Here is a 24,267-nt window from a genome sequence, read left to right as displayed (position 1 = left end):
ACGTTTAAACAAGCGTGTAATGGGTTTTTATTCCGGAGATTTTGTATTTATTTTTAACGTATTGCATTACAATGTTAACCAATTGATACAGGACCGTAAACAAATGCAAACCGGTTTCATCCGAGTGAAAACAATACAGCTGCATAGTATCACCTAATTATTATAATTTTACATAGAATCTTATAGTGCATCTAATAGTATAGCCAGGGACTATGTATATTTTATTATTAAACTAGTTTGTTTACCATAAAGTAGTGTGAATAAACCTTTTTTTTTTTTTTTTTAACTTTTGAAACATGTGATTTATTTTTATAACTAGACAAAGTTTGCTGTTGTTCCTCGTGGATTTATTTAGCACATGAAAAATTTTTTATCTTTAAAAAGTTACCGACAGTAAAATTTTTAATTTCAAAATGTAGATTTTGCTATTAAATGCTATGAAAATATATATCCGTCTGTGTGTAATCTATCAAAATAAATTAAGTTATTCTTTACATGTTTCTAGAATAGTTGAAAGAAGACTATAGAGAAAAAAACAAAAACATTTTTCTCTCTATTCTTAATTTTTCTTTTTTCTTCACACGTGTTCGCAATGTCAGTCTAAATTGCCAAGCACTGAAACATAACTGGAAAGAATGGTAAAGACATCAACCTAAAATTGTTTTTTTTTTCCAATTGTTTTTTTTTCCAATTGTTTTTTTTAAAGAAATATTAAATTAATACTTTTACAGTTCATATTATAACATAATAAGCAATATAAGATTAATATCATGTATTTAAATGACAAAATACTTTGATAAAAAGACACCCATCTCTCTTCAAATTTATTCCTTAAAACTTTAAGAGAAATTAAATTACTCTGTAAAATCTATTGGATTATAAGAAAAAACCTTTTTATTTTTAACTCTATTTATTGAAATATTTGAAATTATTCAAAATTTTCCTTTAAAATTTCTTTCATATTATTGTTATGTATGACTTAGAACTATTGTTTCGTGATTAATGTTATTGTTGTAATAATATATTTATCAGTAGTTAACACCTGATACGGTGCACTATTGTAACACTGTTGATCATTTATTGTTAATCTTAATTATGCATAATTTAAATTTCTTAAAGTATTAATGTTATAAGTTACAGCTGGAAAAAGTTTTCTTGTATAGTTAATGCTTACATTTATTAGAAATGATTATTTATTTTCTTAATATTATGATAATTTTTACATAATAAAATTAACTTAAATAATATTATATTTGTTTGATATTAAAGCATGGATCTGTTTAGAGTATTTAAAAAATGTAGACATTATATTGGTTTATTAAAATTGTAGCTTATAATAAGTTGTTGAATATACTGCTATGTTGTTTTTTTTAACCACTTTTTGTAATAATTTTTTTTTATAATAAAATTGAATGTTAATTTAATCTGAAGTCAATTTTTTTTCTCAAATACAAAATTATCCTAAAGTTAATTAAAGTTATTTCATGGAATATATTTAGCTAGAAACAAATTATGAACTGAAATATTCACAACTTTCATTTTTTTTTCTTCCAGAAATTATGGCCTTTAAAGTTACTGAGATTTTTGTAAAATAAAATGTTAATAAACCTCTCCTTGGAAGATATTTCCGTAATTGCTAAAAATAATTGTTTCATATATGTATTTGAGATCACACTTTAAATTTGTTGGAAAAATATTTCCTGTTGCGAGAAAGGAAAAGTACTTGCTTTCATTCAATTTGTTTTATCACTAAAGTATTATGCAGCGTTAAAAAAGCTTAATTTACTGACTTTGTTTCCAGAGCAAAAAAAAAAAAAAAAAGCCAGTGTTCTACACGATTCTTAAAAGTGCTTTTAAACTGCTCACCTTTATTTTGAAAAATAAAGACTCTTAAAAGTACTCAATTTTGGTGCAACCAGGTTTTAAAAAGTCCTTAATTTTTCAATATCACTATACTTGATAGGAACAAATTTTCAGTTAAATTTTTTAAAACAAAGAATCGTTCTTTTATTACCTAGAATTAGACCATGCACCTAGGGTAGAGCATTTTAGAAAGACAAGAACGGATGTGTATGAGGGGGCAACAGGCATGGGGAACATGTCCTTTCATTTATAAATTGGTTCATTGGTATATGTATTAATATATGATGTAGATTTATGGATGGCTCTTTTTAATTCAGATCTTACTATTCACGAATAATATTAAAAAAAAAAAAGGAAGAAAAAACTTGTTCACTTTTTTTCTTCTCTTTTTCCCCCATTAGATTGAATTTCAGCACCTTTTTTGCAATTTTAATTTTGTATGATTCTAAGCTTAACTTTCCTGCTTAATGTGTGACAGACTCAGAAAATGAGAGATAGATGAATGATATTTCACTGGACATTGGACTATATTAATAATTTTTTTAGTCCTAATATATTTAAAACTTAATTGTGTTTAATTTTTCTTATATTTATTTTTTAGTGCTGATATTCTCTTAAGCTATCCTAGAAAACGCAAGATTCCTCTTGAATATGTCACTGTTAAGGTAAAGTTATTTCATACAATAGCTTTAACTGATGTATTTGAGATAAAGAATCCTAAGAAACGGTTGCGGAAATATTTATTTGATAATGTAAAAATTTTAGTTTTTCTCATTCATGCCTTGTGAGTCTTGAGAATTTGTGCCTATATTTGAGTGCTTGATACATGACGACTTTCTCCTCCTTTATAATTTGGAAAGTAAAATAAAGTTTTAACATTTTTAAGTAATATTGCTGTGTTTAAAGAATTTTTTATGAATAAAAATTTGCTTTGGTTTATACATTTTAAATATCTGTTAAAAGAAAAAAAAACTTTTTACTTCAGATTTTTTCCCCCTTTAAAATAATTTTATTTATTCTTTTATTTTTTTCTACTTGAGTAGAAATATTCCTAAAAGTTTTATAATAAAATTTAAATAAAGTATTTTCTTATGCCGCAATGCTAACTGGGCATATTTTAGAGAAAAATTCTCAGAGCTATCATCCACCCTTTGTGGGAAGGAGAACAATATTCAACTTTATAGGCAACAAGTAACATAAGTTATGACATTATAGTCTGATATCTGGCTTCCATACTATCTGACCTAGGAATAAAAAAAGTGAAATATAGGAACTATCTGTTTGTGAAACTCATTGTGGTTGGTGAAGAAGGAAAAAAATTAAGATTGCTAAAGCAGTTGTCCATACGCTTTTATTCTTCCTAATCATAAATTTTCACATTTGTGTTATTTATCCATAAACATTGAATATTATTACACTAATAATTTAACTTAAAATGTGTGATGGGTATTAACCCACTGACTGTTCTGCATGTAAAAAATCGTATTTCAACCTGCAATTTTCTCCGCAAATCAAAAACAGTTTTTCAATGTTAAGGGAATTGGGGAGAGACATTCTCTCAAATTTTCCCATTTACTGATCTGCCAGTGGGCTAATTAAATAGGAAAGTGGGATTTTGTTTTATCCAGCTGACATTTCCTTCTTAAGACTGGATAGATACTGTAATTGCTAAGATTACTGAACTTTGTTTTAAATCTCACTGAGATCTTGGATTTAGAAGTTCTTAGATTTTTTTATCTGAGGGATCTTGAGCAAAAGGAAGACCACTGGCCATGAGGTTGGATGGCAAGGACTTAAAGACTTAACTAAAAAAAAAATTAACTTTGAAAAATTAAAATTGGAGTTGTCACTGCTGAAGAAAGATGTTAAAAGAAGTGTGATTTTAAGCAAATGTGCTAGATTTTCTGTGTTTTTAGAAATAAATAATTAAATTTTACAGTTTTTCAAAATAAATTATTGAATTTCACTTTTTTTCGAAATAAATCGTTGGATTTTACTTCACCATTATTAAAATGTGTCATATATTTCTTCTTCTCTTAAATATCCATCAAAGGAGAAAAAAATTTCTCTCTGATGTCATTTTAAAGAAAAAATATATTTTTTTTTTTAATCTCCCTATGTTATTCTAAATCTTGATTGATAGTTAGTTTTTAAACGCTTTGAAAATAATAACTTCTGATGTTTTAATAAAATATGCGTTTTAATAAAAGAGGTTTCCTTTCTTAATGTTAAAATTTTATACCATTTCTATGCATTTTTGGTTGTTTTCTAAGCGAAAACCAGAGTTTTTAAAATTGTTTTAACATGTGATTTAGCCAAAGAATTTTGTTAGAATTATGGTATATATTTATTCAATAAGTTGTTATTAAAAATTGTTATTAAAAATATCCCCAAAATTATGATTTTCAATTGCCATTTTAATAGTTTAGGCAACCATTTAATATCTATTATATCTATATATAATTATATATCTATTATAATTATTAAGTTTGTAATATAACTTCCTAAAATATTTTAAAGTGGGAGAATAATAAATCAGTTTATTATTTATTTCTTTTTTAATTTTTGTTTTAATTTCAGGTTCTATTAGGGGGAATTTTCAAATTACCTGTTTTTTTTTATTTCTGATTAATTTTATTAGGGAAAAAAAGTAGAAAAACACATTTGTCAAGTTTCACCAATTCTAATATATATATATATTTGCATATAAAATTAATGAGTCAGAATCAGGAGGATCTTTTGGTGAATTTAGATTATCGTTTAAAAATTTTTTTAAGGCTGTCTGAAATGAAAAAATTGTAATTATAAAAATATTTGTAATGGGAAATTTGACTGAGTAATTTTTCATGATGCACATTGTGTTACTATTGGCAACGGCTATACAAAGAAAAAAAACAAAGATAATTCTAGAAGGATTTTTTTTATATCGAACTGTGTGTACAGCTTAAGAAATTAGGTATTCACTTTTGAAATATTTTTTTTTCTAAAAGTATTAAATCCATAATTTTGTTTTAGAAATTAATGAATAAAAAGAATCTTAAGTCAAGAAGAAACTCATAATAATTGGGTTTTGTGTCATTTACATCACATATATATATAAAAGAGTAAACTAATCTCTATATGTAACAATGATACAATTTAGATTGTGAAGTAAACTGAAATGATTTGTTATATTTTTATCTTTTATAAAATCATCCAAAGTCTATAGCATATCAGTTAATATTTTGTATTTTTGACTCGTTTTCGTGAAAAAATTTCCATTTTATTTGTTTAATTACTAAAAAACTTAAGACAAGACTTTTTTTAAAAATTAGTCTTAGAAACTTTCAACTTTCTTTCCGGGTCACAGTACACTGATTGGTAAACATTGAGTACATGCAATGCTGTATTAAAATTAATATTGCATTATAATAAATATTTTCCAAACCAAAAACTATTTTAGAATAGAATAATCAAGTTAAAATTATGTGAGATTTGTAAATATGTTAAAAAATTTTAATTAAAAAAAAGAAATACAGCATTATTTTGTGGATTTTCAGAAGTGTTGCCAGGCAATTTACAGCTCAGCAGTTGACTCAGCACTGAAAGAGAAGTGCACTGCGGAAGAGGCCTTGTTACTTATTAAAGACTTGCCCAATCCTCTCCAAGAAAATGATGGTACATACTTTATTTTTATTGTTGTTATTAAAACTTTTATATGATCTTTAATTTCAAATTTCGGCAAATGTTTGTAAAAATGCTTACTGCAATCCCAGTAAATGTTTTGAAGAATATTAAATGAATTATTTCCATTTAAAAGAAGAAAATACGTGGGTTTTTTTTAACATATCCTCACTTTATACCATGTACCCACTCTACCCCACGTGATCCTACATAATGCTATTTCATTTTCAATGTATGGCCTATTCCTGCTGGGTCATCAAACTCTTTACTTTTATCTAAATCTAAATTACTTATTGTTTTTCGTGTGCCTAATTTTTTAACTTATTTTCTGCACCAGTATTTGGTTTTGATTTTTTATTGCCTGTTTATTATTATATTTTAAGTTTCATTATATATGTGTGTATATATATATATATATATATATTTGTTTTCCTGATTTTTGTAATATGTATTGTTATAATACAATATGATTCTTAAAAAGTAGGTGCTCTAAATATCAGGTTAAAAATAAAATATTGATAATAAATACTTTTTATTTGTCATGAAATTATTGATATATGAATTATCATAGGGTTGTTTTCTTGTCAGAAACAAGCAGATGTTCAAATTGGTGGTTTATATAAGATAACTTATTTTCTCGGGTTTTTTGTATTTAAGTAAATTTCAATATGTTTTATGTGGATATCATGTTGTTTTTAAAGTCTTATCCACATCAGAAGAAGCCCAAATTTGTATTTTGCAAAGCATGTTTGAACTCTGGCATGCTCGTCAACAGGTTTGTTCATTTTATTCTTTATTGCATTTTCTTTTCTTTTCCTGTTAAATTTATTTTTGTTGTTGACACCTCAACACTAATTATTGATGACTGATGCATACAAAGGTTTGGACCATCTAAAAGAGCAATCACTTCAGCAGGAGTGGAATAGATAAAAGGTAGAAGACTTGTGGTCCATTGCTGAAGTGTTTAAGCCACTGCATCTCTGCAAAAAGCAGTCTCTTTGAAATCAATTAAATTTATTAATTAGTAAAAGTTTACTTTTATTATTATTTATTATGTTTTGTTAATTTATTTATTTTTAATGAAATTAGATTAAATATTGTTTGTCTAGGTTTTTTTTAAATTTGTTTTGTTGCATCCTGTTTATAAAAATGTTTCATTACATGCTTATAAAGATAATTTGTATTATTTTTTTTGTTTTTGTTTCAGATGATGGTAGGGTTAGTTACGCAGTTTTTGAAAGGTGAAATAGTTGAATGTTCTTCTTTAGTTAATTGGCTCTTTTCCAAAGAGATCTCTTCAGAATTTCCTAAGCAAGTATTCTTTATTATTATTACGAGACATTTGACTTATTACTTGTTTATATGAATTTCTAATGTATGTATATGTGTGTGTATATATATATATACCTACTGAGTGTCCTTTAAATGTTGCGACAAACTTCTGTGGGAAGTAGGTTGGGCACATCATAAGATTTAAGAATTACCTTGGAAACCATAATTGTCAATGTCATCATACACTGCTGGGGGCACTTTATTGTGGACATGCTGTGCTTTTGAACTTTTCTAAAATATTTTAATTTTATGTTACTATTAATTATTGTTGAGAGTTCCATTAAAATAGGCTTACAAACTGCTGTTTTATCATAATTTAATGATTAGGCAAGCTTGTCCAGTTATTTGCCCAATCATTAAATTGCAATAAAACAGCTAATATTGTACTTATTACAATGTTGTACAATAATTAATAGAAAACAAAAAAATGAAGATAATTTAGATAAATAAAAGTACTTGATGTTCATGGGCACAGGAGGTAACAGTTCATAATAAGATTGCCCCCTTAGCAGCATACAATAACATTTCTGGTCATGGTTTCCTAAGTAATTCTTAATCCTTATGACATGCCCTATTCCCCTAAAAGTTTGTCACAACATTTATGGAACAACCTGTATGTGTATATATATACATACATATACAATCGATCTCCGGTTTTACGCTGTTAGTTTTATCTGTACATTATTTTACATAGCATTTAATATGCATAATAGCTTAGACATAACAAAATACATTAGTTTTTTTTATCAGTAATTTGATAAAGTATAATACTGAGCACAAGGATTTGTTTTGATTAGAGATGAATAAAATAGTCCATGAGACTCCAAAATTTATTAGTAGAAACTATCATAAGAGGCATCTATTTATAGCACCCAAAATAATATAAGTTCAAAATTACTAAGCATGTTCCGAAATATCAGAAATATGTTTTAAATTGCTACAAAATAAACATTTCTTAATGATTGTGCTAAATCTTTTTTTAGCTAGTATTTTTTATAAATTTGTGAGATTTGTTCAAAATAATATTAAAGGAAGTATTTGATTGTAAAAGTTTAAAATAAAAAAAACACAAAAATTTGGATATTGATTATTTTGAGTAGTTTAAAGTTATTGTTCTTCATACTTCTAAAGTTTAAAGCTGTTTCTTCAAACAAACAAATTTCGAAAGTGCAAAACTGTGCTGTTCTATATTGTTCCTAACATCCAATCATGCACTGTAATTAATTAACAACATTATGGTTCTTTTATATTATCTCAAGTTTTGAAAAATTATTTTATTTTAACTGGTCTTTTTTAGTGGCATAAAAACTCTGATTACATTAAAGATAATCTCACCAAAATGCATCTTCATTTAAATCACTTTTTTTGTATAATCGTAGTAAAAAAAGCACAATTTACTTAGTTAAACAGGTATATATGTATATATCTTGTGATGAATTTTTATATCAACTTACTATGTGTACATTTTGTTTTAAGCTCTTTATTTTTTCATTTTATATTTTTCTTATAAATATGTATGTATTTATATTAACTTGTTTTGGAGCTTAGTTTGTTTTCTATGACATATGTTATATTTGTAAGATAGATATGTTTATTTATTTTATTATATGTGAAATTTTAAGATTTTTTTATAGGTGTTAATTTTTATATGAATTTTATGGATTTTTCTTTTCCCATTTTTAAAATAAAAAATATCAACTGATTTATTAAGAAAATAGTAATGTAAATTTTATATTCTTTATTAATAAAATTATTTACTATAAAATTATTTATTAAATAATAAGAAATGAGCTAAATGTATTGGGTGTTAGATTAAATATCCCGCAAATTGTCTTGTTTAGGTAAACACAAGTTCAATGATCTCACACTACCCAGTTGATTTTCTATTTCTTTTTTGATTCAATATCTATTTATAACCCCTATGTAGTTTAGCCTATTTTGGTTCCTGTGCCTTTAAACTTTTAGACCATACTTAAATATCATTATGCCATAAATGAAATTTTTTTTTGTTTTGTTTTGTAATTTTCATTTTAGTTTAAAAAGGATACTCTGAGTAATTTAAGTAGTAACTTTAAATTATTTTTAATAATTTTTTTACTGAATTACTTTTAAAATAAATTTTTCTTCCTAAAGCTGGTATATTTGTAATTAGACATTATAAATTTTGCTTTTTAAAAATTACATATTTATTAGTTTTAGCGTTTGGTTTCCAAATATTTCCATTGCTATATTGTTTATTTGCTGAAAAAAATGTGTAAATAAAACTGATTTTTTATTTTATTTGTAGAGCTTATATATGGGAGATACTTCATTTAACAATATGTAAAATGATTCGTTATGTGACTAATCAAGAAAAACAAGTAAATGATGCTAAAAAGAAACTGCAAAAGGTAATTAGTCATTTAAAAGAATTGATCCATATAACTGTTTGCATCTAGGTTAAATCTTTTTGTATATATTATTATTATGTTTCTATGTTTTATTATCACCTATCAAAGGCAAGTTTTTAATTTTCAATGTATGTGTTTGTTTAGTCAATGATGTGGAATAAGTTGGAGAATTGCTAAAAAAATTCTGTGTGAAATTTTATTTAATTGTATAAAAATCCAAAAAATTCCCAAACTTTAGTGACACTATTCAAAATATCCTTTTATCTCTACAAAAAAAAATGCTCTAAATCTGAAAATATATGAAATTAAAAAGAAGTTTTGTATCAGTTCTGTTAAATGTGTTTGTGAATTAAAAATAAATAGACAATGTAAACCTTTTCTTGACTTCACATGTGATCTATGTTTAAATCTGTCTCTAAAATTAAAAATCAATATATTTCCACTTCTTTGATAGCATATCTCAAATCATACTTTGATACCCCGCTTTTATTTTGTTAAATAATTGCTCTCTGAAATGCTTCCACATTAAAATGTAAAGGGTGTCTTCTGATAAAGTCCTGTATTTTATTTTGTTCTATTTCAACTTACTTTTCTATTTCAATTTAAATATTATTCTCTAATCTTTTTATAAAAGAGTTATTTATCTACTCTTTCTGTAAAACGTTTTGTTTTTTCTTTTTTAATTTTGGTTACACATCAAATAGTAAGATGATGCTATGGAAGAAGACAATGAGGAAGATTCTAATCATGTACGACCATCAGAAGGAATGATTGAAGAAATGGAATTAAAATTAGATGCGGCCCAAAGTGATTTGAAAAATTTATTCTGAATTATTTTCCTGGTAAGGGTTTATTTTGGTTAGCTCTCCAATTGGCAGTTTTAGTTTAAAAAAATTTAATTTTCTTAACACTTTTTTTGTTGTTTTTCTTAGTCATCATTAAGGGTGTCACGCAGACTCAGTCAATATCCTAATTCTTAACCTAGGAAAAGTCCATCTGACTAAAAAATTTATACATAATATTTTAAAGTCAAATATATTGAAGATTTTAGAGCTGCTATTGTCGACTAAAAAGGCAACTGGAATGAAAATTTTTAAGAATAAGCGACTAATTTGGACTAATTTCATTAATGTATTTATATTTTTTTTAAAAAAATTGCAATCAATTGCAAAAAATTGTTAATTTTTTTAAATATCATTTCACTAAAATTATCAATTTTCTATATTCCATTATCCATATTTAATCCTCTTATACAAGTTTTTTTTTCCCACTCTGTTCGACCAGTGCAATTGCAGCCCCTGATGGGGCATGAAAACATTCTGATGCCTTGGTCTATTGCAGGGAAAAACAATCCTCGAACCTGTTGTTTTTGACAGTTGCATATTAAAGTAAAATTTTCAGAATATAATTTAGCTTCATAAGAAAACATAGTTGAATTCACTTTGAATTTTTTTAGTTTGTGTTAACGTGATATTTAGTTTATTCAAGTGTTCTTAGCCCTTTTTTTTCCAATGAGTTAGTAGCATCTTTAAAATTGTTTCAGAAATAATAAATTGCACATTTAGTAATAAAACTTGTATATTTTTTAAAACTAAAAAATATACAAGTATTTAAAACTTGTTTACTTTAATGATTGCATGTAAAATTTAGTCATCAAATAAAATATATAAAAAGCTTTTACAGTTTTACCTAATTTTTTTTTTCCATTTCATTTCATTTTACATTGACATTAGGAAGTAAAGTATTAGCCTGACCTTTATTTCTTGTCCTGCAGCTTCCAATTGACAAAATCTTGATAAATTCCAAACATTAGTTTTAACTATTTAGCATTTATTCTCTTGGTATATTAATTTTCTGTCATAAGATAGACTTTTAATGGTTACTGGTTCACTGTAAGTATCCAAATGTGCTTGGAATTTCTTTCATTCCGTAAAAACCTGAAGATTGTCAATTAGTACTTTCATCCTTTGAGATTTTCAAAATTTAAAGATGGCAAATTAAAGTACTAAATTAATATTATATGATTAGGTAGAACTTAAATAAGTTCTTTTCCAGAAAATTCTCAATTTCATTAAATATTTTAGCTTAGAACCTTCATTCACTAAGTTCTTCAATTGAAAGAAGAGTTGAATTTGGGCTTTTGAAATATGCTATATATTTTGATGCAATAAACTTTTCAAAGTATAAACATCCTTAATTTTACTTAATTTAAAAAGCCTTAAAGCTTGTATATGGAAGATGTAACAGTTTAAATACTAAGTAATGTCAGACATGAAAATGTTATATGCTCTATGTTATGTGCTTTAGATGTTACTATTTATACAAAAATACCTTTCTATTTTCAAAAATAACCTAGAATAATTATTGTTATTACATTTTAAGAAGTCAGATTATTGTTAACAATAAACTTATAAAAAAATTATCGAGATTGTAGTCACATCTAATCACTTTATTATGAAATATGAATTATGTGATGTATTAGTATGAATTATGTTATTTAGACTATGTGAAAGTTACTAATTATTACACGATTTAGACTATTAATTTGCCATATGTAAGTAAACTGCATTTTGTTTCAAATATATTTCATAAAATCATTAAAATGTGCTTTAGAATGTTTGCAAGTTATGTTAAGGATAGATAAGTATGTTTAAAGCATTTAATCTTTTTTTTTTTTTTTCCTTTTCTGGTTAAAATAATGCTGCTGTTTCAATTGTTACATTTTAACGTGTATTTAAACACTAGATTACTTTTTTTAAATTCATTTTCACAAGTAAAATATAACTTATCTAGTGTTGCATTATAGTGCATATTAATGAAACTAAAAAGCCTTTCATTTCTTAATTTTATTCTTATATTTTTTCCTTTCCGGTGACTTTGTGTTAGTAGATTCAGCAGAGCATATTTTAAATGGTTCGTCTTGTAAAACTAAGGATTACCAGTATTCTGAATTATTTAGCATGAGGCTGTTGCCCAAGGTCAACTCATAAAGTCAAAATTTACCACACACAATTTTCTCTAAAACTGTTCCATTTAACTGTTAAAGACCTGACTGTTAAAAACCTTTTTTTATAGTATCTATATTAAAGCTTCCTAAAATTTGGAGCGAGTTTTAACATTGGAGGCTAAAGTTGCCCTTATGGCCACTTTTCAAATTTCAGAATGATACATTCAATGATTCTTGAGTTATGAGAGAGACAAACTCTTCATTTCATTATAGATAGTGCAAAGTATAGCCCTTTTAAAAGAACTGTCTTTAAGACATTCTTAACATATAAATGTATTTCTTAAATTCTAACATGTGTTCCTTAACATGCAAATTTATTATTTAAGCTTCTTTTTTTTTAATATGAAGTGTTTTCTTTTTAAAGGGTACAGAATGTGAGCAGTGGAGAAGTAGATCTATGTCATCCCTCACCGTTTTCCCCATTTTGGAGATGATTTCCTTTCTTGTGGATACTTAGTGCAGCATTTATTGGTTACTATCATCCAATTTTTGACTGGAGTGTTTTCACACTGTAATTTTGTCTCAAGCAAGGAAAGTTCCAATCAATTTTATTTCCCATCTAAAAGAAATCTATATTTCACATTTAAACTAATAATAGCATTAAGAGTGTTCAAAAGATATTCCGAAATAATTGGCAATCCCAGTTTGAAAGGTTTTTTTTCTTCTTTTTAACTATGCAAGTTGACCACTTTGGTACAACAATTTATGGTCCACTTAGGCAAATGGCCTATTTATAAAAGGAGAATTTAATTTTTGACTTTTCTTTAAATAAATTTTAGCTTAAACTGGAAATTTGTGCATGTTAATATAAGTATCAATTTAACTTCCTATTATTTCTTTAAATCATCTGAATATTTTTTTTTTTGTATGATGTTAAAAAAATATATAAATTCATTAATTACCGATTATTACAGTCATTCTCATTGTTTAACAAATCTTTTAACATTCCTTGCCTTTATTCGTTAAAATTAACTGAAATTTATTTATTTTAGTGTTTGAGAAGTTATTGCTTGAATTAAAATATGGTTATATATGATAGTTTGTTTCGTTTTTACTTCGAAAAATATCATATGTGTTCATGGAGAACAGTTGCTCTATGCAGTTATTAAAATGTTATTTATATTATGCAGTTATTAATTGGTGAATAACATCCCGGTATTTTATTCAAATTCATGTTTCAATATTTTATAAGCAGTACAGACAGGTAAATTGCAATTTATTTCGGAATATCTTTTAATGTCTTTTACTCTAGTCATGTCTTTTTATAGAATCTCATTTTATTTTTTAATAAAAATTCTATTTTAGTAGATTGAAATAGGATTTTAGTAACTATTTTGATTTGGTTTATTCTCTGAATTCAACTTGTTTATGTATCGTTGTATTTACATATTTTTGTTAACCATTTTTGGAATGTGTTATATTTCCCGTTAGTATTTATTTTTAGACTTATTCAGATTTATTATAGTAGACTAGTCAATTACTAGTCATGAAAAAGTCATTGAAGTTGTATGTGTTATAATTAGGGTTGCAAATTTATCAGGGAGTGAATTTTCATGCTCATCTCCATGTTTTATTGTTCTTAAATCCAGAAATTTTTTGAAGTGCTGTGATTTGTGTAAAAATTGTTTGAACGGAGAAGTTTTTTCACCTTGGTATTCTAATTCAACACTAATTTTAACAACAATTAGTACTTCTCTGCAGCTTTAAAATTGATAATTTTTTATTGATAAAATGTTTAGGAAAATAGATCAATAGCAATTTCACATGAAAATAGTTTAGAGAGAGTAAGATCACCTTACTTAATAAGATTTGGACTATCTTTTCAATTATAAATTAATAAGAGCAATGTGCCTTCCAAATAGTGCAATAAGCTCTTACTTTTCCAGAAATTAATTGAAATGACAATTAGCTGAGTGAGTGGTTAACACCGGCTATATGTCCAGGACTGTAAAATTTATAAAAACTTTGCTAACATTTCTATACGTTTTTTAATGCAAACAAATATTTGATGAAAGGAAAAACATATCAAGAATAATTTAACAATTTGCAATGTTTCTTTGAAATTCTGTTTATATGAATAAATTTAACGTTACATAAAATTAAATTAAATCAAAAAAAAAAAAAATTTCTACTCGTTTACATGCTTATATTTGTATTCCTCGGAAATTTCTAAATTTTATGTGAAATTTGACGATGAACTTGCAACCCTAATTATGATCATTTTAAAAACACATGTAATTTTAATTGTTAATTCATTGTTAAATGATCAAAAGAAATTCTTGGTCTTTAAGAATTCGTGAATTAATTTTTCAGCAAACTGGTTTTTAGTATTTGTGTTTTGCATGTCATGTTGTTCTATTTGTTTATTATTTAATTAAAAGTGTAAAACTCATTATAAATTATTGACAAATATATTTCATTTATATGTAAAATACAGCAGAACCTTAATTATTCAACGCCTCATCTATTCAGGTATCCGACACCTCTTTCAACGCTTGTTAAACTGTATTGCATTCTAGCTGATGCATTGTTCCTTTTTAGTCATTAAACTCCTCATTAAATTATATCAAATTACTACTATGATGATAATTCTGAAAAACTCCTAGGAAATGACCCAAAAAAATTGAGAATGACTTTTTTTTCATTATATTGTGTCATAAGATTCTATTATTCATGTCAGAAAAATGAAACACAGGTAAGACAGGCATAAAGCTTCTAAGCTTTAGAAGAAAAAAAATGCTATATTAAATATTGATTTTTTTAAAAAAATAATATTTCTACAATGTTTTGCTATTTTATTCTAATATAATTTTATTCTCCTTAATCAATCATGATTTATTTGAAAAAACTTTTGTTAGACTCTCAAATTGTAGATGAAGTAAAAGAAAAAAAAAACTTTAAACAAGTATCTAAATAATTAAAATATTTGCTTTTTGGGAAAAATAACTTCACATGCCTTTTTATTGTTTTTTTTTTCTTTTCATTATTTGAATTGATAGGTATTTTCAAACTTTTTGTTTTTTTCCTACTCCCATGCCTGATAAGGGATTCTATTAAACTTTATTATCATTGCTAATTGCTTTGAGTAATTTTACTCACACTTATAAAATTGACATAAAAAGGTCAAAAAAGGATTTCAATTTTCCAACACACCCCTAGTTCCCTGTGTTGTATAATTAGGGTTCTACTCTAATATTTTGAAGTGTCTTCCCATTGTATTTCAAAATTTATTTTGTATTTGCCAAAAATATGTGAAAATAATTTTATTTCTTGGTTGTTAAGTTTTATTAAAATAATGACTGTTCCTAATCTGATTCTAATTTATTAGTGAAATTTTAGTTGAATAGTTTAAATAAAGCTTAAATTGTTTTAAAAATCATTCTATTAAAACTATCATGGTGATCAGTGTTTATAACATACCTAATTTTTAAAATTTTCCAATTAGTTAATATAAAATGTACCTTTTAAAGTGGTCCTTTAGTAGGTAAAGAAAATTTACTTCAACCTTCTTTTTTTATATTACATTAAAATGAGTGAAAGAGTACTGTTATATATCAATTCCAATTGAAATCTGATCAATTACTAGTTTTAATACAGTCGTAAGGCTTTTTAGTTAAACATTTACAATGAATGTGTGGCGAAAAATTGTGTACTTAATTTTTAAAGATAATGATTGTCAGTCTGTAGAAATTTGATTACAGTTGCTAAAAATTTGTTATGTGTTTTGTTCTAATGCAAATATCTTTAACACATGCTTAATTTTTAACAAATTTTTTATAACAATTATGTTTTACAGTTACATAAAAAGTGCAGGACTTAGTATTTATTTTTAATTGACAAAGTATACATTATTTTTATTTATTTTTGGTGTCATTGTGCATTAATTAAACTAAATACAAACACTATTTACCCATAAAACATTTATTAAGGTTAATTATTTTATGTGCAAAATGCATTCAATGTATCTAACCAACTATGAGGTATTTTTGGAGATAAAATTTATTACTTAGGTACGCTTAATTTTTAATATTTACTGTGAAGGAAAATTTTTATTTTAGGTAAAAATTATTTTATTTCAGTTGTGTGATCATTTATTAAGATTGTGTGATCCTATGTTTTTTATTATTTTGCATATTTATTAATGCTTTTTATTTAAGTTGTGACTTACTTATATTAGAATTAGTGTCTAAATAAATAATTAGTAAAAAAAAGAATTATGCTCAATTTTTCTAGAATTTTAATTTGAATATACTTTAATATTGAAGATAAAATATAACGATCTCAAAATATTACTAGCATCTTTAAAGCTTTTTAAATCTTGTAGTTAATGTAACATATTTCTGAAAATAAGCTTATAAACTTGATAAAGCTTATTTTGTACATTAAAGGTTAATTTTCAAATCAATCACACCCAGTTAGAAGTTTACATTTTAACAGTTTTTTTATTAGTTTTTAATTAGTGTTTCATGCTAACATGTTTATTTTTATGTAGATTTCATGTTTGTAATATTTTAACCAGTTATTTAAAAAAAATAATGAAGTTTTATCATCTTTGTTAATAAATTATAATTGGTTATTGTGAATTGTTTCTGTAAAGGTGCAGATGACTTACTTGACACAACAGAATTTAAGGAAAATTAAAATATTTTTTTAACAATCGATTTTATGTATAAATATACCTAGTGATCTTGTATTTTGTGTGAAGTATAAAAAAGTTCTACTTTCGATATTAATTTTGAGTTTTATAAAAATTTCAAAAAATGTCTTTATTTCATTTGATACTAAAAAAACTTAACCCTGTTGACTCTTTTATTAAAAATAATCATTCATTATATCATTTATTATTATAGTAATCATTTATATTATGTTATATAATAGTTATCATTTATATAAGAATTATCATTTAGAAATTAATATAATATGATTAATAATAATGATTACTATATAATGATTATTATTTATTAATCTTTATTATTATTAATCATATTGTTATTACAAAAGTAATATATTTCTCATAATATTTTTCAGTTTGTTTTAGTTTAACATTTCTGTTTATTTTCTCTTACTACACTTTAATTAAATTACTTATTAAAATGTTCAATATTGAATTTCTGAATGTTTAAAGGCACTGAAGTATAACACAAAGAATTTAATCTTACATGCCTGATTTTTGCAATGTACTGCCCGATATGAATATGCACATTTTTGAGGAGTACGTTTAAATTAAGTCTGACTTATTTGCAATTTCAGTCTTGTGTATTTTTGTTGTACTCATTTTTGTTGATTTGTTTTGTCATAAATTTGATTTTCCTGTGTTTTGTGTTTAAATCTTTTTTTTTTTTCCTCTACAAATTTCTTTCAACTTTTGTAAATAACAGAATGGGGAAAAAACTGAAATGTTGCTATTTGATTGAAATATATTTTTTAACTTATATATAAAATTTATTAAAGAATTGTATCTAGAAATAATAATCTGACTTCATGAGCAATTTGCTCATTCAAATTAATGCTTTTTTCTTTCATTTAAAAAAAAAAAGTATGATTTTGCTTTATTTTATAAACATGAGATTTTTTATTGATCTCTTTTTTTATTGAAAGTGCTTCTTTAATATATTACATGATTCATGAAGTCTTGGTTAAAGTCCTGTTTCAAGTGGCTTTTTTATTATGAAGTTTTTTTAAGAAAATAATTTTTTTGCAAAATGTAGTTAAACTGACTTGAGTTATTACAAATTGACTGTTGATAAAAATTATTTATCTACAGTCAATTTGTAATAACTCTAAATGACCAAGAAAAACAAATCTAAATCACCAAGAAAAACAAATTGGTCTTTCAGAAGGTTTGACCTTTCAAACATTAATTTTGCATTTTTATTTATTTTTCTTCACAGAGAATTGATTCTTCAGAGGCAAAAAAAAATTCTCAAAACAAGAAATGTTTTTTTTTTTTTTTTTTTTTTTTTTGGTTTAAAATTACCCTTAATATTATCTTCTTTTTTAAGTTAGTATGGCTTTTTCAAAATATTTTTGGAAAGTAAAGTTTATACATTGTTAAAAGTTTTTCGTTAATCATTTGAATTTATACAATTCATGAATAAAATATAATAGCTTATGTTCTAAAAAATAATCAAAATTTATTGAAATAGTTATAATTTATGAAACTAAATTTCAGTTGCATTTCATAAACTTAGGAAATCCTAAGTAATTATCAAATTGACTTATAAAGTTATTTATTATATTTAACATAACAGAAAATGTTACTGTTGATTTTTTTTACGGGGAACTTTAACTAAATATTGAATTGCGAATAATTTTTTTTAATTTTATTATTATTTTTATAAACATGTATTAAAATGAGTCCTTTTAAAGATGTCGCAATTCGATAGTTTTACACAATGTCTTCATTTAGTTGCGTTTTTCTCCACTCTCAAAATCCGTTAAAACATCAAATAATAAAATAAAAAAAATTATTTTTTTCTGACGAAATACTACTATATATAGATAAAATATAGTCTAGAATTCTGGAAAAGTCTAAGAATTACATTGATTACTCGATGATAAAAAAGTTTGAAAAAACAAAGGTTTAAAAAATAATTTGCTCTAAAAATTACGCCTTTACTGATCTCTCTAAAAAAAAAATTTTTTTTAAGTATGTTTTGCATATTGGCTTTTAAAATATTTTACACGAGCAGTTTATTAACAATGTAAAATATAAAAGCTGAATTAATCATATTTCCTATTGAAAATGTTTATTAACTAAATCCTCAAAGATTTATGCATTATCAAGACTATGTATCTGACAGAGCAATCAGATTGTTAAATGAAATCATTGATACAAACAAAAGGTTCCATTTTAGTACAAGTTTTTTTCCCCCGTCAATTCTATGGTGTTTCTAGTCTAAGAAGATATAAAATTTATGAAAAGTTCCATTTATCTCTTTTGATGTGTCGTAATATCTGTACCGTAGTTGACAATAAATTCTATTTCCCTTTAATGTAATAAAGTAAGAATTCAGTTCATTGTTCTTGTACAGAAAGGTGCAATAAAAGTTGTTATTGTAAATGCTTGCCTCATTGTTTTTCTTTACTACACTGCTGGACAATTGCTAAGGACGGATAACACTATCATCCATAGCAACCACAAAATGAAAGGAAGCAAAATGTGGAAAATTAGAATAAGTGCGGGATATAGTAAGATGAGGTATGCGTATGCGAATTTTTTTCCACGTCTGTTCATCTCGTGATAGCGCTGATAAAAGCTTTAAAGGTTTTGACGCGTGTGGAGAGTTGTTGTTTCAAGTCAAAGTTTTACAGGAAAGATTTAGTTGACGAACTTGAAATTTTCGGCATGTCTTCCCGATATCACTTAGATCATTTTAAGCGTGGCCGAATTATTGGAAAGATCGAAGAAAGGCGAAAAATAACAGATATTGCCAGGGAGCTCGACGTCGCTCACAGCGTTGTTTCACGGCTGCGGAAATCATTTTAAAACTGCTGGAATGTATAGTAGGCGGCACGGGGAAGGTCGTGTTCGAAGTACGACGCCTGCAGATGACAAATACATCGTCCTATCAGCATAAAAGGAACAGGCCCACCATAGCTCAGCAGGTGGCAAATCAGTTTCTTGCTGCCACAGGAAAGCAGATCTCCCGAAAACCTGTTGCCAGACGTTTGAGGGGAGGAGGACTATACGCCCGCAGACCTGTCGTTGTTGTTAATTTTTATGTCGCACTAGAGCTGCACAATGGGCTATTGGCGACGGTCTGTGAAACATCCCGGAGGATGATCCGAAGACATGCCATCACAATTTTGATCCTCTGCGGAGGGGATGGCACCCCCGCTTCGGTAGCCCGACGACCTGCGCGCGAAGTCGAGCACTTTACGGTAGCACAGTTTAACGAGGACCAATACCGCACACCCTCGGTCCCTACGCAGACTGATCTAAGTGGTCACCCACCCGCACACTGACCGTATCCAGTGATGCTTTACTTCGGTGATCTGCTGGGAACCGTGTCTTAACGATCAGTCCACTGCGGGACCAGTAAAGTTATTGTAAGAATGGGTCTAATGTTTTAGATTAAAAATTCCCCGTTAATAAGGAGTGTCATACAAAAAGGGAATCATTCAATTCTCTCTCTCTCTTATGCCTGTTAAGGCAGAAGGGTGCGATTGTTCTTGTTTTCCAAAAGCGCCATCTATGGCCAAGAATTCGTCTTCTGCCACACCATACGTCACACCCGTTTATAGGGTGGACCCATTCATACATCCATTCATCCACAGATCGTAATTTTGACCTAAGGCAGAGAACGATCAATCGCCAGTTCTGTTACCTCAGAGGTATAATTTATTATGAGAACATGGAGGACTTTGTAACCCGGCAGCTTTAACGTGCATCAGTCACCATTTACTACACGAGGAGTCTTCGGTCGGCGAAGTTCGAACTCTCGGACGTGGGCCCAGCGCCCTACCGACCAGGCTATTCCGGCCTAATGAAGAGTGCTTAAACCAAGTTGTTCGGGAAAATTGGCAGCAGATGAAACCGTCACAGATAATATCCCCATTTTAAACATTTCAAAAAAGGATCTTATCGTTAATTACGAACTCAGTATATTTTAGATGATAAGAAAAAATGCTGAATAGAAATTGGAAAACTTTCACACATTCTTCTATTTAATTCTTAAATTTAAAGAGATTTTTTTTTCAAATGGCAGGCACTGAACTTTATTCTTCGCCTTAGAAGTTGCTGGAATTGTTACTCATTTTACGTTACCCTGTGGGCACCTGTGAACCAAAGTCACGGAGGCGAGCAACATTGCCCACACATACTGCCACAAACCCGTTCATAGGGTGGGCCACATTCACACATCACACACAACGACACATAGAGAGAAACATACATGCCCAGAGCGGGATTCGAACCCGCAGCCATTGGCTTCCCAGTCAGGCTCGCTATCCACTCAGCCACCTGGCCGGCGAATTTAAAAAGTCGGAATAGCTTAATTCGGTAGGAAAAAAAATCTGCATGAAGTATTTTTCATCTTGCGATTTCAGACCCGCTAAAATGCATTAAGTCTGCATGAATTATGACAATATGAATTAGACTCACATTTTTTAAGAGTTTCAGCGCTACATATTTCTAAGTAAAAATCGCCTTTTTTTCGTCATTTAAAGCTCTGATCCCTGGAGTATTCAGTCATAACATCTTCATATAAATTGATAAGATTTTCCGTTACAGTTTTCTAATTTTTTGTATAGTTTTAATTAAGGAAATAAGAATTTCACTTAAGCAATTAGTACTTCTACAAGGATCTGCGTTTGTAGAATAATCAAAAGCTTTGAAAGTTATAAAATCTTAAACGCAATGGAAACTATTAGCTGTTTTAATGGAATTGTATTTCGAGGATATAAAGCAGTTCAGAAAACTTCATTGTTAGTGTGTACACTTTTGTCAGTAGAAAATTATCTTGGTCGAGATTGCTTAGCGTAATGGAGAATTTACTCGTATATAGCTAGAATATTACGTTCGTGTAATAATGGAAGATTATGATTTAACAATGGTTTTGACAAGGTCTTTTTCCCAGCCCTTTAGCATTTGGAAAACTAGAATTCTGAAGAAACTAAGTGAACCATTTGAACAGTTTATTTGATTCAGTAAATTTTGTTCTATTGAACTTACTCTCAAAATGTTACTAAATTTTTTTATTTTAAAAGTTTTAAAAATCTTCAAAAAAACTTTATTAGTCTACTTTTTAAATACAAAAACTGTTTAAATTTGGTTACCTGGTGCATAAAGAGCTTTCACAGTAAGAAGAATTACATAAAATACCAAAATTTAGTTTAACATACTAGTACACAATGAGAAAAATTCTTTAACCGACGCAGATCAGACGCCAGTATTTTTTTATATATATTTTGAAGTTCTCTAATTACAAGTAAAAATATATTTTGAATTTTAAAAACAATTCAATAGTTATTGAAAAATCGTTACTTTATACTAAAATATAAAATCCAAATACAAAATTTTTAGTGATATTTCCAAAATTTGATTTTTTAAATTACCTGTAATATCGGAAAATTATAATTGATATTTCATGGTTTTAAAAAGATCTCTGCCCATCACCTCAGGATTTGGAAAATTCTGAAGTCACTAAGAGAACCATTTAATTCTTTAAATTTCGTTCTATTGAATCTAGTCACATTTAACTCAAATTTTTTTTGAAAGTTTTTAAATTAAATTTTAGCTTTATTAGTCTAATCTTTAAATAAAAAAACTTTTTTAAATTTGGAAACTACGTGTAAAAGAGCTTTCAATGAATAAAAAGAATTACATAAAATAACGGAGCTTGGTTTGTTAACCTACCAATACACAATTCCTTAACCTTTGACGCAGATGAGCCAGTTTCCCATTTATATACTTTTGACACCTTAATTGCAAGTAAAAATATATTTCGGTATAATAAATCATAAAATCAGTCTAATATTTACTAAAAAATCTTAAATAATCTGAAATCTATACTGAATACTGAAATACATAATCCAAAAAGTAGTTTTAATTTTTTTATTTATAGTCAAAAATTTAATAATTGATTTTGTTGATTAAGGAAACTTTAATGATGAATTACTATTTCTTAGATGTAATAAAATTTTAATAAGTGTAAAATTAAAAGGGAGCCGCGTTACAAGAATTTTATCTTTGCAGCAACAACAAATAAAAAAATTGACTTACTACAATATTTTCAATTGTTTTGACTTTTGTGCAATGTAATAAAAAAGTACGACACGTTTAATAAAATTTCTGCGTCAAAGAATTAATAACACTTCATTAACTTTATTGAAAATGCGTACACTTCAGTTAGTAGATTGCTTATCATAATAGAAAATTTATATAACTAAAATATTACGTTCGTGTCATAATGGAAAGTTAAAAATTGAAATTTAATAAAGGTCTCTTCCCATCCCTTCAACATTTGGAAAATTAAAATTCTGAAGAAACTAATAGTGAACTATTTGAACAGTTGATTTCATTTTGTTCCATTTAACCTATTGTGGACAGAAGAAACTTTGATGAGTCCAAATTCACTCACCTTCATGCGACTGGAATCAAAAAAGAAAAAAGAAGACAATGTTTATTGCCCTGTACCCCCCCCCCAAGCATCACTGGTACCAGAGCACCCGTCCAGAAGGTGCACTCAATATTCGGTACAACCGCAAGGACCAGACGGCGCTTACCAGCGGCCACCTTAAGTCTCTTTCTATCGAGGGAAGTAATAAAAACTCCGTCCCTGGGATTCGGACCCAGTACCCCTCCCTGCAGCAACGAACTTGCTTTTCTGGTGCCTACCATCCAGTCCACGGTGATACGTGAAACCTACCACAGTTTCGCTTCAAAAGCTCTCTCCTCTTATCTTTGCAATATGCCTTTAGGGCCCACTGAGACCCCCTAATTGGTTTATAAAAATTTTTTTCGGCAGCCATGTTTGGACCATAGACCCCTACTTAGGATCCGAGTTTGAAAATTATACCTTGATATTAAAGGGAGCTAGGGGGTCTTGAAATTTGAACCTTTCTCGAGCCATTTAATTTTTTTATTCTTTTTTTTTATTCTTTTTTTTATTATTCCATTACGCTTTATTTGCTGGATTTCAACCACAGACAACACCCCATGCATGCTAGAATATCCAAAATGTTACAAAAGAAGTCGAAAAAGAGCAAATAAACTGATTTTCCTGGATTTTTCCAGTTTTTTCGCATTTTCCCAATAAAAAAAAATTATTTCCCTCCAGAATATGGATTATTACCCTCCAGAATATCGAAAAACACATTAAAAAAATAATATAATTTAAAATAAACAAAAAAAAAGAAAGAAAATTTGTCCGTCCCTGGGATTCGAAATCAGGACCCCTCCCTCCAGCAGCGAACTTGCTTGTCTGGTGGCCTACTTTCCAGTCCACGGTGATACGTGAAGCCAACCACAGTTTCGCTTCAAAAGCTCTCTCCTCTCATCTTTGCAAT

General features: G+C 27.2%; 1 protein-coding gene across 25 annotated transcripts in view; it reads left to right on the top strand.

Annotated features, from left to right (window-relative positions):
• Window positions 1-19,318, top strand: part of LOC147808325 (uncharacterized) — a 35,649-nt gene extending 16,331 nt beyond the window's left edge. For 14 of the 25 annotated variants that reach the window (XM_087166535.1, XM_087166534.1, XM_087166532.1 and 11 more), the window contains 4 exons: window positions 2,465-2,528; window positions 6,734-6,837; window positions 9,146-9,248; window positions 12,620-19,318. In XM_087166535.1, the coding sequence (XP_087022661.1) occupies window positions 2,465-2,528; window positions 6,734-6,837; window positions 9,146-9,248; window positions 12,620-12,712 (364 nt within the window). In that variant the 3' untranslated portion in view covers window positions 12,713-19,318. Of the gene's footprint in view, window positions 1-2,464; window positions 2,529-5,402; window positions 5,521-6,733; window positions 6,838-9,145; window positions 9,249-9,952; window positions 10,091-12,619 lie in introns of all 25 variants that reach the window. The other 11 variants (XR_015434871.1, XR_015434864.1, XR_015434865.1 and 8 more) reach the window with 4 other exon arrangements.
• Window positions 19,319-24,267: the final 4,949 nt, after the last annotated feature.

The sequence above is a fragment of the Parasteatoda tepidariorum genome, chromosome 6, assembly GCF_982258835.1.
Source record: "Parasteatoda tepidariorum strain Cologne lab strain chromosome 6, Ptep-v5.0, whole genome shotgun sequence".
NCBI classification, from domain to species: Eukaryota; Metazoa; Arthropoda; class Arachnida; order Araneae; family Theridiidae; genus Parasteatoda; species Parasteatoda tepidariorum.
The sequence above is the reverse complement of the archived record's forward strand: the minus strand, read 5'-3'. Positions and strand labels throughout refer to the sequence as shown.